At 35.0% G+C, this 15,303-nt stretch overlaps 1 protein-coding gene across 1 annotated transcript in view; it reads right to left on the bottom strand.

Annotated features, from left to right (window-relative positions):
• Nucleotides 1-15,303, bottom strand: part of LOC117338962 — an 86,295-nt gene that overhangs the window by 39,567 nt on the left and 31,425 nt on the right. Inside the window, exons 35-52 of the mRNA XM_033900327.1 lie at nt 14,617-14,783; nt 14,435-14,523; nt 13,884-13,954; nt 11,025-11,230; nt 9,520-9,634; nt 8,546-8,706; nt 7,892-8,075; nt 7,302-7,435; nt 5,498-5,648; nt 5,221-5,399; nt 4,724-5,018; nt 4,220-4,389; nt 3,553-3,643; nt 3,116-3,282; nt 2,142-2,233; nt 1,520-1,587; nt 958-1,154; nt 222-393 (exon numbers count right to left, since the gene is read on the bottom strand). Coding sequence (XP_033756218.1) covers nt 222-393; nt 958-1,154; nt 1,520-1,587; nt 2,142-2,233; nt 3,116-3,282; nt 3,553-3,643; nt 4,220-4,389; nt 4,724-5,018; nt 5,221-5,399; nt 5,498-5,648; nt 7,302-7,435; nt 7,892-8,075; nt 8,546-8,706; nt 9,520-9,634; nt 11,025-11,230; nt 13,884-13,954; nt 14,435-14,523; nt 14,617-14,783 — 2,709 coding nt within the window. The remainder of the gene's footprint in view (nt 1-221; nt 394-957; nt 1,155-1,519; nt 1,588-2,141; nt 2,234-3,115; nt 3,283-3,552; nt 3,644-4,219; nt 4,390-4,723; nt 5,019-5,220; nt 5,400-5,497; nt 5,649-7,301; nt 7,436-7,891; nt 8,076-8,545; nt 8,707-9,519; nt 9,635-11,024; nt 11,231-13,883; nt 13,955-14,434; nt 14,524-14,616; nt 14,784-15,303) is intronic.

The raw sequence follows: 15,303 nt of genomic DNA on the forward strand, positions 1-15,303 counted from the left end.
AACTTGATTATTTTATTCATATATTGTCTAGTTTCAGGCCACGTATTCATGATATAATGTTATCTTATAATCAACTTACCCTACTAAAGGTATCTGCTAAAATATGAGACATGATGGAATTAAATAGTTGGCCGACACATTGAAAACGTGAGCATATTCCATTATCAGGGTATTATAACAAATATGATGAAGTGATCAAAATTATTTTAGCAATCACTAACCTACAGATTTCACCATCGACGTTAGCCAACAGGTTTTTTACATTGGCAAAACCAGTAAAATTGCCCAATCCTGCTTGTAAGAAGGTTGATACTTGATATCCATGGAAACATTCAGAAAACACGCGATATCCATAAGAAGGATCCGCCTGCTGATAACATACATCTCGGAGTTCTGTAAGGAAATAAAACTTGAGAATAATTAAACCTTCCAACATTAATGTTACAGAAATTGTTAATAATGACTTCCCGACTTTTTTCATTCCAAGATATCACTGAAATTGTCTTCTAATATAACTTATATATAGCGTAGCCTTTAACCTAAGATATGAGAGACTGAACATGATGACACTTTGAGTGGAGTGCGGGTGAAATCATTGAAAGCGTCTTTGAGTCATATATGATAGACATTCTAATATTAAAATCATCAGCGCTTCTTACATATTGGAATTTAATACTTTATCAACATTCAATGACTGCTATTATATTCAGTCTATTATGTGTTTCATTCTCTTATTCGCATTCTAATTAATTGTCAAGTAACGATAGTTTTGCCTGATCATAAGACGGTTAAAGGGCGGTAAAAAATTCCTCGTAACATACTTTCCTCAATGCATTTAACAATGTAAGAAATAGCGCAAAAATGTAATACTGAATTCAAAATCACGGAGTTATCATATTTGGACAAACTTATGATTCATAGTGTAGTTAGTTATCAATTTTAATTCAATATCCAAACCTGGTTCATCCTTCTTTTCGCCTACTTGTACTGTAGCGCCATAGAAAACACTTGACATGTTCACTTTATTGATGGCCTCGGTAATGTTCTTTGTTACATGATCAACAGTTAAATCACTGGCAACCTTGATTTCACATTCTGCAACAAATCCAGCACTACTGGAATTGTCTGTCTGTCGCTTTATTCTACTGTTTTCGCTGTATAAAACAAAAGTACACAGGAGTTACTCAGGGCAACAAAGTCAAGTTCGAAACTTATTTGATAACTCTAGTAACATTTATTTATTACGATTAAGAATTGGTTTTGCAAACCTTTGACAAGAAATTTTGTTTTGCTTTTGTTTTGCCTCACATAAAGGGGAGTAATCTACCCTTCATATTTCATCACATTGCTTTATCGTTTGTCACGTTTTCCTCGTGGCAGAGACCATCACTGCCTCCTGATTACATCTAAAAGTAGGTCTGACGTTCAATTGGAATTCATTTTTCTAGAGAGACAGTATTTGACGAGTGTTTCACATTCCATTAAATTGCCCTGTCGAAAGCATATGTAAATGACTCACCTGATAGATCCGACATAAAAGCTACCCAGAATGTAACCCGTTAACGCCCGTCTCATCAAAGCCTCGCCCTAAAAAATAAACGTAAAGAAAAGCAAGCAATAAAATATCCTGAATTCAAATATGAAACAGTATGGACTAGATATGTGCATTCCGGTTGAAATCATTTTACATGTTCAGAGAAAAATAGCACGAAACAAAGCATTTTATTAACAATTGATCCTTTATGACATTTTCAGGTGAAAATCCCTCAGGTGACATTTTCTTAAAAAGCTGTGTGGTAATTTAAAACAGATTATTTTCATCTAAATTTTGCAAGTCAAACTTTTACAATGACAGTGGACTAATCATGTAACTATTGTATTAGGAATTTTATATCGACTTCCCAATTGAAACATCTGTTGTAATATAGTATTCAATAATGTGTTGATTCGACATTGAACTTTTAACACATACATGTACTATGCCTTTCTAGTTATAAAAATCCAATTGATGAAACATGGTTCAGGTAAATATCTTGGATCACATCTTTCACAAATGAATCATGGAGGTCACAGTAAGTGGATTCATTTGACCTGAAAACTAATTAACATATTCAAAATAGTAATGTGTATGCAACCCTCACTGTTATTTTAATTCGGTATTCCATGTCTGCATTCCATCCGCCAGGAAAGAAAATAGTTATATCGAAGACTTTATATGGTATCTCAGAAGGATCTGAAACAAACAAAAGCAGTAAATTGCTAATAATAATACAGATGTAGCATTTGAAGGAGTCATCTGTGAATAGCATGACGACGTGAAACCATCTTTGAGATATAATGAAAATAACAAGCCATCCGATATAAATATCCTAAGCGCTTCTTCGATATTTTAATTCGATAATTTATATCCGTTATGTATCATGACAATTGCTGTTTTGTTTAAAGAAATTGGAACTTAAAAATATATTTTCGTCATCACACCTGTATTAGAGAAGTTTTAATTTGATAATTTAAATATTAAAACTTCAATCGTTATGATACACTGTGCTGCTGAGAACTACAAATTACGAAGATATTATTTCTGGACTAAAAACCATCAGTTCACTCATTCTTTAATCATGATATTGTTTAACAATATCAAATCTTTAAATTGATTTTGATTGAAGATGGGACTTTTTATGAATAACTAGTATTTAACCTTATGGATCTTTCGCAACTCTGCATTTAGATTATGACAATTCTATCGACATTTTTCGAGATGATTGGTCGCCTCTTATGAACAACATGTATGACCCTTTGCATCACAAAGGAGCCCAATCAGGATGTAGCTATTTCATTTTCGCTTTACTGTATCGAAATCTCAATTTGTTTTCGAATGTGTTAAGATCTTGTCTTTTGTAAAATTCTTGACTTTGTATCAAACTCGGTTAGCGCATTGATGAATTAGTGCGGCCGAATCAATAGTACAGACAAAAGTTGAATAAGCATCAATAGAAATTCTCCGAAAATACAATATTCTACACCAGAAACGTGTCTATTGTAATTATCCACAAGTAGTAGTACTTTCAAAATGTTTACGTTCATAGTCAAAGATAGCCATAGCGTATCTTATTACCTTTATCTCCACTATCCTCACACTTGGAAGTATTCAAATGTGGATATATAAGATTTTTCAAGTGATCTCCGTCCTTCCATGCTTGTACTATCTGGTCGTAAGTACAATTATCTTCAGTGGAAAATGTGTTGTTACTCAAAACGCAGTGCTTGAAAACTTGGAATGACCTACAAAGACAGCAGGTGATAGGTTGGTTATTGGAGACATAAACAAGAAGCCAATGGACATAAATGGTCAATTTGGGTCCGATATATATAAATAGATGTTTTGTTTGTTTTAAAGAAAAGAAAAAACCCATCAAAACCCCATATCAATCAATGTGTTAAAACAATTGTTAAACAGTGTGACGATAATTCAGGATTCTCACTTTTCTATGACAGCAATGCTTTTAGGCAAATACTTATAAGTATATGATAACTTCTTAACATTCAACTCACATGCAGGAATCGCTCCAATACCACAGACAGCTTGCTGCACGCTTCAGCATCAATTTTCTTGGGTTGCAAATGGATTCATTCGATTTCTTCACTATTAGTACAAAACAAGACAAGCATGTTCTTTAATAGTCACCTGAATTACACAGTTATTATTTTGCTGCTGTGCAATTGAAAGATGTATACAAGGCAATAAAGCAAAATGCCCCAAAAAAGACATTTTACAGAATTTAAAGCACGGCTTGTCAGATATATCTGAAAAATGTTGACATTAGTTTGGGCAAAATGGTTTTTGTTTTCTTGCGTCACAACGATATTCAGAACATGGATGTAATTGCCGATTGGGTGTCTGTGGCAATTAAGTTACCCATGTCATGCCACGGCTTGATGAAGTAGGCAGTGATACAGCCGTTAGGATCGTACAGGATGTTAGCCACTGAGCGTCACATTTAAAGTCATTCAATATGGGAATCACGTTGTTAACGTGACATCGAAAAGTTCTTATCACTGCGATGTTATCAATAACAGGGGCAACGTAATAATGCCTCCTGTTCGCATGAAGTCTGTTGTGATACACACATATCAAATTGCACAATTTGTTTGAACTTATCTAGTAAATGAATGAAATATCTGTTTAATCGATATATCAATTGATTATGTCAGTATTTACCTGTCCCATTACAATTATCCAGTATTGCAGTGGGGTTAATATTTGGCCGAACATGTTTAAACAACAGTGCCACAGCAGCCTTCACGGAGGGTAGCATATTAGTCACACTGCACTTGTTCTTCTCTTTGTCTAAATATGCCAAAATACGCCCAAGTTCCATCTCATACACACTGAAATAATTAGAAATCAATTAATCCATACTATCATGTTTGATTATAATCATGTATCTTAAACCACTAGTGAGGAAACCATTATTTTAATTTTCAGATTTATGAATATAAAGAAAAATATGCACACTTTGTCCATATTTTCATTTACTCTTCAACGTGTGGAAAATAGCCTATTTATATAATCAACAGCCATTGTCTGATGTAGACACAGACATTTCTGATCGAGGTCAACATTGGTAAGATTTAGTATGGTGTTTAGCACCGCGCCAATGTACTTCTTATCCATCCGAGATATGTTAATAAAAGTATAACCTATGGGTTTTCAATTAAATACCTGCACACAAGGATCTGCCGATTGGCTGGTATCGATGATGCATTCCGAGGATCCTGGGGATAAGGCATGTGAGAAGTGACATTTTCTTTAGTGCTTGATCCATTCATACGTAGGCCACTGGTTTCATTAGTGAACAGGCCGCTGTCTGTAGAGTCAGACCCATCAAAGCTCCTTATATCGATATTATGGAGCAAGCTCAACGTTCCCATCATATGAGTGTAGAGCAGGGACCCGTATCCATTGGAGGCATGGAAATATGCTGGCAAGGCACAAATCTGCCCACCACTGCTGTCGGCTGAAAAACGAAATGAATTTAAAATCAAGAAAAATCGTTAACATATCAACAATGAACTATATCGAAAATATACGTGTTTCCAAAAAGTAAATATTGCTACAACTAACTAGAATGCATTATCAGTCAAAATACCTCTTTATGATTTAAAGTTATCAATTGAAGAAATAGGAAAACCCCGCAATCCCTCAGTCGCTAATTTTACCTGGACATGTGTCTGCATCAAAGGCGACAGATGAATCAATCCTGGTTAATGGCGTGTTCATACTCTTGACATATTGTGAGATGACAGGTATAGCCCATTTATTCATATAAGCACTACTACAGTTATATCCTTTGTTTCTTGTGGAATTCACTACACATTGTAAGCTCACGTTGTATAACCTGAAATGAATAATTTGATTTTCAACAGTGATCATAAAACACACATACACAAAGAAAAAGAAAATATAAATAAAAATGTACAATGTCTTCCTACTTACTTGCATAATGCTAGGTGAGTGACATTCCTGTTTACTCCAGTATTTATCATACCCTCTTCCATCAGAGCTGTTACTAGCAGATGCATGCAGTTAGTCCAGTTCTGATTGGCAACTGATAATTGTCCATAGCTGCTACATACGTCATTCGTACCTAGAAATACAAGTTATTTTTATTCAAGATGGGAATCACGTGTGAACATTTTGCAATAAAATGACTTGGATTCGACATATAAATTTCATTTCCGCTATTGCATGTGTCGGTATGAAAATGGTTTCAGTTAGAATTCTACTAAATACGGTATTACACATCAATTATTAACAGATTTACAAACAAACTAGAACACTGACACGTCAGAAAGGGCCCCGCTATGTGTCTGACCCTTCAGGTTAAATGTAATAATTATTGTCAGTGTTTTTCCTGCCTATATAACTGGGTGCGCCAAACGACCCCATTCTCAATGCGTTTTAGCCTGATTTTTTCCCGAAATCAACTCGAAAATTCCCAATAATTTCAACCAATCAGAAACCTCCATTTGTTACCATGGCAACAGACGGTTTCATAAGTGGTACCATTGTGTTTGGCTTCCCCAAAAACCACTATGTACCAATTTTCACCGAAATCGAACAATATAGAAATTTCAACCAATCAGAAATCTCCATTTGTTACCATGGCAACAGACGGTTTTGTAAGTGGTACCAATTTTCACCGAAATCCTTCAACTCTTGTCAATAATTTGGCGCAAAGGAAAAAAACGGACAGACGGACGGACAGACAGACAGACAACCTGATTACTATAGGGCACCACATCTTCGATGCGGGGCCCTAATAAACCAGGTTATTTATTAAACAAAATTACAGTTAACCTGGTTATTGCTACAAATTAAAATTAATCAGGTTATAAGATTAACCAGGTTATAAGTACAAACTTCAATGGGAAATTTATATAATTAACCATGTTATTAGTACAAACTACAATAAGTTATATAATATTATATTCAACTTAGGTTATTAGTATAGGAGCAGTTGATGGTGATATCACGTCGGAAAACTAAGTAAGCACAAACATTTCATGTTATTAGATGATTTGTGCTGAATAAAGCCTTTTGAATATTGATATGATTACATTCCTTTTCTAAAAAAAAAGTAAATGACAATTTTAGACCTTTAAATCCTTCAAACGAATTTAAATTGTTGAAGCAATCAAAGTTTCCAATTGAGAACAAGATCATTCATTGATAAGAAAATGTCAAAATTGTTTTGACTGCTAAAATCCAAAAGGGTCGATTACCTGGCATTTTGAAGCCGACCCAGGATGACCTTGACCGTTGACCTTTGAACTTGTGACCTTGAACTATGAGTTTGATCATTCTGTCAGTTAACTCTTGGTTTATTTCTTGACAACTTTGCATAATCGAATAGTGAACAGTTAAAAACAACAAAGATCCAGTATTTTCATGTTAATGTTAAAATCCAATATGACCGCCTAACAGCCATTTTGAATCCGATTTGCATGAAATACTACACATCTGATCTAGGATGCATGAGGAATCATCAGTTCTAATTTGATACAAATCCTTCATCTCCTTCAATCATTTTTGTGCAGAAGAAAAAAACGGACAGACGGACGGACGGACGGACAGACGGACGGACAGACGGACAGACGGACGGACGGACAGACGGACAACCTGATTACTATAGGGCACCCGCATCTCTCGATGCGGGGCCCTAATTAGAGTTTATCCCCCTCTTTAGTTGATACATCATGAAAATCAAACTTCATCTTTATCACTTTCAATTACTTACAGTTTTCCAAAGTGACGTTCTTTCCAAATATGTTCATCGAGTTTCTTTTCAACACATCCTTGACATTGTGGCAGGTTGTATTAGCCCAATCCTTCATTGTATCATCCACACAGTTCTTCTTCCAAGCCACAACCCTTTAACATTGAAGCTTAATCAGTGGTATATACTTTTTTCTTTTATTGCAAACACAATTTTAAAATTGAAAATATGCAAATAAGGACTAAATTATTTAAGGGCAGACAGACGGAAGATCATTTCTATAACAGACACTATGGATTAAGTATGATCTGAACAGTCCCGAAACTGATGGTAGGTTAATAGTGAAACATAAACGCTGTTTCGTCCATATTCTAATTTCAAATGTACCAATTTATATCGGATGCAAAATTCCCAGCCTCACAGATAACAGTACAGATTTTGACAAACTAATTTAGCGCAAAAACGCTACATATAGGCTATTTTCAGTTCATATTTGGTATAAAGCATTACATATAAATCGTATATTAATCAAATGTTTCATAAATCCATGCTGTTTAAAAAACTAAGTTTTCTTTTGTTTATTTCTATCATGCTATTTTTTTACTACTTACCCACATGTGTCGTTCATCATCAAATGCCTTTCTACATCAGACATATGCGCCGGCCGAATATTACAGTTATACTTGGCGATGTACTCTATGCTATTATTCTCACATGGTAAGCTCCCAAGTGTCTTCGTAATATCTTTAATGTGACTGCCATTCAGATGTCTATATTGAACATTGCCTTCATACACTGAAAAATACAAAATGAATTAATGAACGTTAAATCATTTTACAACTTTTAACAAGCTGACTAATTTAGAATCACCACCTTGATAGTAGATCAGGTGATTTTGACAGAAAAAAACATCGAAAAGAAAACATCTAAACAAACACTCTTGATAACAAACATATTACATGATTTACTGATATAATAAAAAAAAAACTCATGATACATATTTCAATATTCAATGCGAAATTTTTAACAGAGTTCATACATTTAATATCAAACACAATCAATTGCAAATCAAGGGCATCTCGCACGGTTAAATCATCTAGAAAGTAATTGATTACGGTCATCCTTTCTTTGTCCCCGATCAAATCATTCTTAAACTACATATGTATAAGGAATTCAGAAATCTGACTTCTACAGAACAAGCCATGGAATTATTCACGAAATTCATGCTAAACCAGTCATGATTTCTCTAGTGTTGACATACTTACAAACGTTACAAGAAGATATATTCTTTCCACCAAAGACTTTTCTAAACTTTTCCTCATTGGACTGGATTGCCATAACCATTACACTGTCATTACATTTCCCAGCCATGTAAGGTCTGTTGTTAAATACTACTCTGGCGCACAGCAAACTGGCATGGAGGTGTCTGAATGAATCAAATATGTACGGTATTCTTCAAGGTTTCAGTTAATTAGTTCAAGCGAACACTTAAACAAAATTAAAACAGTCCTATAAGTTACAAGTGGTGCTTCGTAATATATATAATTTCAATCTGTACATTTAGTCAAGATTTCTGTCAACCTAGGGTATCAAAGATTGTCACTACTCTAAAGCTCACTGTACTGCTGTCGCAATATACGACGGCACCATGCTCCAATGAATCACTCTCACAGAAACTGTACAGATAATTAAAATTAAAGCAAATACATGTCCCTACCGGCCCCCGATCAAAATAGTCAGTGAACTTAACCTAATAACTGTTATTTATCTAGCTACTCATACTGAAGTAACATACCAGGTTCACAACACACACATTTCTTAAAAGTATAGTTGAGACGGACGGACGGCCGGACAGACAGACGGGCAGGGAGGGAACCTATAGTTCCCCTTATTTCACCCACAGGGGGTTATAACTACTCACGACAGCCTATAATTCAATGTAAAGGTAAAACTGTTTCGTTTTTGTTTTGGCTTTGTTTGCCCTTTGAGCGACATCACGCTCTGATTTAACATGGACAATACATATTGCTTGAAACACAGCCAATAAATTTAATAATCAACCAGTAAATAACATAAAGAGAGTTACAGACGGATAATAATATTAACTTATGAAATATATATCGAAACCAGACTTAATATCGCCTTTATCAAGCAAACGTTTGCACATCATATTGCACATCTGCAATTTAATCTCCCAATTTACCTCCTTCACATAGACGGTAACCACAATTGAACTTACTTGCAGTAAGTTGTTGAGACATTTGTGTTCAAATATTGCACTGATTGACAACTTTGGTTTAAATGAAACATGATCGAGTCGATATCAGAACAATCCAATTCAGGAGCAGGCATATCTGAAAGGAAATAAGTAAGCATTACATTGTAAGTCGATTATACTCATCGCATATATAATTTGTGCACTAGCTCATATATCAAACGGACATATAACAAGGGAATCAGTAGAACTCATTGCTTATGTCCTCTTAAATTCCATCGCAACTGCATTTTGTACAAAGCATATTGTGCGTTGACTGTTAGGTGAAGCACAAAGTCAGCATGCAATTAAATGGGAGTAAATAAATTATTTAAATAATTAAACCACTGGGATACCAACTTCAACGTTATCACATAACTTCGTTGTGAACCACAACAAACCACCTTGCCGCAAATGTTTGAAACATCCTTCTGGTGCTTCTCATAAGATAAGGATATCAAGTAATCCTTATCTCCTGATGAGCGACAAGACAACGGACAATAGCAGCTTTGTGTGAACCACCAGATAATGATAATGAGAAATTAAGATAAAAACCAAGTCGCCCGATTGTCCTGAATCGCTCATATGTTGAAGCAGTACCTGGTAATGAAGATAATCTTTTTTGGAGCATTAAAAAATCTATTCAGGTGACAAATGATATCAATTCATCAAATTTAAGGGACGCTAGGGTTATTCTGTATAATTTCTTTTTCAAGCATGTGTGATCAGGTCGCTGTGCTCTTGCTAATTCAGGGGGGAAATACTTCAAAAGGTTTTGGCACATTTGAACCGTGTGCCATTGAATGTAGGTCAAGCATATTTGACTCCTTTCATCTTGAATACAGGTTAAGGTCATTTATTACAAATAAATTTGGTCTAACCCTTCATTACAGCCTACATCAGGCCCAGTATCATGACTCTTATCCTCTTGATTATTTAGAAGTTATTCAAACGAAAAAAATGACGTCGGACAGACTACTGGCGGCCGGTCAGACGCACAACGCACCACGGCATAAGCTCACTTGCTTTTCGGGCAGGGGAGCTAACAAGAGTACCGTAGGGCGTAACAACAAACGACTATCTAATACCGCAGAGGAAGACACTGTTGCATTAAAATAGATGCAAATATAGAAATGAGATATGAATTGTGAATTTAAAAAAGACAAGTTCATGTCATAGCAAACTGTACAAATATATTGGAAAAAATTGGAGAAAACTGAGCGAGAGGACCTAAAAACAACAAGACCAAAATACCGATAGAACCAAAAGGCATTTTTTTTATTTATTATCAAAAAAAAATTGAATCAAAATGCCTTTTAAGCACAGGAACATAATAATAATTACAAACCATGCAATGTTTCTAAGAAATCTATTGAAAAAAAATTAAAACTGAAATGAGCAAATATCCATTGGAATGATGAGGTTATCATATTCTGACTAACTTTGACAAATGACTGGCTATGTGGTAAATTTTAATACAAAATTCAAACCTGGTTCATCCTTCTTTTTAGCTACTTGGACTGTAGCGCCATAGAAAACACTTGAACTGTTCCTATTATATATGGCGCCGGTAATGTTGTTTGTCACACTCTGAACAGTTACAGCACTGGCACTGGCAACCTTGATTTCACATTCCGCAACAAATCCACCGCTGCTGAAATTGCCTGATGTCTGTCGTTTCATTCTACCGATTTCACTGTATCAAACAAAGATTCACTGAGGGTAACAAAATCAAACTCGAAATTCATTTCATAATCCAGTAACATTGACTTATAACGACTACCCAAGGATTAGTTTAGCAAATGTTTGGGGCTGTAGGGCCAACTAACTTCTAATGAAACTTTTAAGTTAATCGTCATCATTTCAGTGGATGCTAAGTTGATTACGACTTTATTCAAATACATGAATATAGTCTAGGTTTATTGATTTATATAAATTCTGTAACCTTTTCTCCCAGAATTCTGCTAGTCAAATATCAGATGTATGGGTCACTTGGTTATTAAGAATTCTTTTTTTAAACCCGTACTTGCTTTACCAGATATGTGTCTAAATAAGCCTAATTGCACCAGACACTCATATGACAAGCTGCGTTATTATGTTTTAGAATGGCCTTGAAGGCTTAATATATGATTCTTCAGTTACCTTTAAGCTTGTTTTTGTGAAGAAACACTGTACCAAAGCAATTTATGCAGTATATTTGTGTTCATAATTTAAAAAATACCCGAGGGGCCTGTATCACTCTCCAGTACTACAAGTTTAATACCTCTACATTCCAATATGATGATATACTGAGTTTATTCATCCCAGTTTTCTTTTCAATGACTTAATATCATTATATTTGGCCTCTTGAATTGACAACAAGAGGCCCATGTGCCTTACCAGTCAGTTTTGAAATATTTAAGTTAATATAATTGATTCTTTTTGACCCCGTCCATCATCCCATGGGTCAGTCAGTGCCAACATGTGCAGACCATCAATCTGTCATCCAATTTTCATAATGTTAAAGTTAGAATGAATTCCAATAGAAATAAAACAAAAGATAGTTAAAAATGTGATTTCCATTAAATAAACTATAGCAAAAAAATAACCCCTTCCTTAGTGGCAAACGTGGGACCACTGGGTAATGAAATTCACTGTTTTTGTAAAGAACTTTAAGGCCCTTCAATCTATGAAGATTATTTGATTTTACCTTATTTCGGTCTTGAGAAGAAGTTTCTTGATATTTCAATTAACTTAACCATTTTGGCATGTCCCTCAGGACCCTGGGGAGTTGGCGGGGGGGGGGGGGGGGGGGAGAGAAGGAGGGGCATATAATTCACAATTTTGGTTGACGTTTGGCAACGGAATCTTCCTGTTAACTTTCATTGAATGTGGTTCAGTGGTTTTGGAGAACTCGAAAATGTAAATTGTTTACGGACCGACGACGCATGACGCACGACGACGGACAAAGGGCGGTTAGAATAGGTCACCTCAGAATTCGTCTCAGGTGACATAAAAATAAGAATCTGTCTCGGTAGATTTCCATCCAAGCATGCTACTGGCCCAAAGGATACTGCATAATAACATCGACTTACTTGCCTTTCGGGCAGTTGAGCTAAACTTGAGATGTGTTTTAAATGTGTTTTTGTGCCTTATATCCAAAGGAAACAGTTGACAACATCACTGTTCCCATAAGGTTCACGTAACTTGCCCTTTTGCTGGACTTGACTTAAAAACATACGAAATTCAGATATAAATGTATCTAATTTCAAGGAAAGTGTAACCGGTCACCTCTTAACGATGACCAATAACGACTAATGGCAGAACTATAATTACAACTTATTATATATCTCGCCTATCCTACTTTGTTTATATACTGAAGTTTTAAACGACAAACATACTGGGTATTGCTAAAGCAATACATGACCCTTAACGTCCCTCGCTAAAATAGTTACAGTTACTTTTAAATCCTGAAACTCGTGCTTCTTCTGTAGCTACACTCATACGCAACTTTCACCAATATACCTTTAAGCATGGCCGAGAAAAGTGCGGAAAACTGAGTGGAAAGACTTACAGACGGACGGGGAGGTAACCTATAGCCCCTCCTGTTTCACCGATCGGTGACTTAAAACCATACTTCCTTAAATTCAAAATTTAAAATATTTTTTTCTTTTCGAAATAAAAAAATATTCACATTAAAGGAATGTGTAAATATTGAAGCATTGAAAAAAAAACACTTAAATTTCGCGAAATGATTTATTCTAACAATTCACCAAAATACGTCAAAACTTCTAGATTCCCGGCATGATTATTTTCAGAGTCACTGGATCATATGTTCTGGAAGATATTCCGTAAGTGGAGGCCGTGTTCAGATGTCCACTGAGATTAATTTCAGAAAGTATGAACTTGTTTTAGGCCCGATACTTTGAAAATTGTATACCCGTAATGCACATCTGCACAACAGTGTATCACTATGTGAAATTTAAGAGAATTTTAGTCTTCTTGATTCTGTATCAGATTGATTCATATCCGGAATCGAAAGTTCTGACGGATGAACGGAAGAAATTACCAGAACTGAGGTTAATCATTTGTTCTCAAAGAATGAGCTAAACGCACAATATGAATACAATATCCCGGACGGACAAGGCGTTTACTATTTCATGCGGGGCTAATCAATAATGATCAAAATGCAACACTTCATAATCTAGTTAAATTTCCATGATTCAATCGAACAGATAAAAGGAAGAAGATTGAAATCTGTTTCTAAAGATAGGTTCAAAGGTGGTCATCATAGGTTTCGTATGACATACTAAATATACAGTGTAGTGATGATGTAAGCTGCACTAACAAAGCATGTGTAATGGACTCACCTGATAGATATGATCCGGAAACTGCCCGAAATGTAATATTGCATCATTGCCTGTCTCATCAAAGCTTCGCCCTAAAAAGAAGCGGATGTAAAAGCTCACAATAAAGTACTATATAACGTGGAAATTCCTAAGTGATCTTTTTAAACAAATTGATGTGGCACTTTAAACCATATTATCTCATTAAATTTAAAATTCAGCTTTTCATTATGATGTTTGACTAATCCTGAAAGAATCGTATCAGGTATTTTTATATGGACTTCAACATTGCAACGTCTGACATAAAATACCGTTCAATAAGGTATCGATGGGAACTGTGAACACAGGATATTCCAATGATAAGTGAATAAGTGATTAAATCCTACTGATGAAACATGTTTTTAGGTAAATATATTGAATAAAATCTAAAAATCCAGAATCATAAAGGTCACAATTAGAGGATTCAACTGACCCAAAGATTTTCTTTACATGCTCAAAATAACAATAACACGGGACAGTACAGGAGAGAGAAAGCTATAAATCTTTCTAATATATATATCGTTTGCAACCCTCACCGTTGTTATAATTCGGTGTTTCATGTCCTCATTCCATGCCACAGGAAAGAAAATAGTTATATCGAAGACGTGGTATGGTATCTCGGAATCTGTAACAAACAAAAGCAATATATAGCTAAGAATAAGAATACAGATAAAGTATCACTACAGGAAGGTTTAAAATATTTGATTACTTCCCATACCTTGATGGAGACACTGTGTCACATTTAACCCTGGAACCAGGTTGTCAAACCAGTATCCTCCGAGGTTAAGGGCGTTCGATATATCCTCTACCTTACATTGGAAGTATTTTGGGATATCATAGTTCATCGCGATGTTCTGTCCACATTCGAATATGCGATGTCCGATTCTAAAATAACAAATCAATGAACAATATTATTTTCATGATAACAAAACCCTACATAAATGTTAAATGATGTTTAAACTGCAACACAAAAACATATTTAAGGCAAACTTCTATTAAACGTATACATCAAAAGAAATGTTAAGTAACCGACATGGATACACCCGTAATACCATCATTAGTTTTTAACAACTACCATTCACAATTGATTCAGCATCGTCAATGGATCCTTTACGCTTACAGAACCGTTAGCTGGAATCATACCACCATATTTAAGCATATGTCTATAACTTATTAATGAAAACGTATACTTGAAGAAACCACTGTTTTAATGGTTTACCGTAGATATATGATATATCAATTTTGTTTTAATCGTTGATATATTTTGTGATGTATCCCAATTTATTGATGAATCAAATAATTGTACTCGTATACACTGTACAACGAACCAAGCAAATTAGGCAAATTTTATTAGTTGCGAAGCTTATAGATAGCTGACCAAAAAAAGACATTTCAAGTTTTCACA

Source organism: Pecten maximus, chromosome 12 (assembly GCF_902652985.1).
Source record: "Pecten maximus chromosome 12, xPecMax1.1, whole genome shotgun sequence".
NCBI lineage: Eukaryota > Metazoa > Mollusca > Bivalvia > Pectinida > Pectinidae > Pecten > Pecten maximus.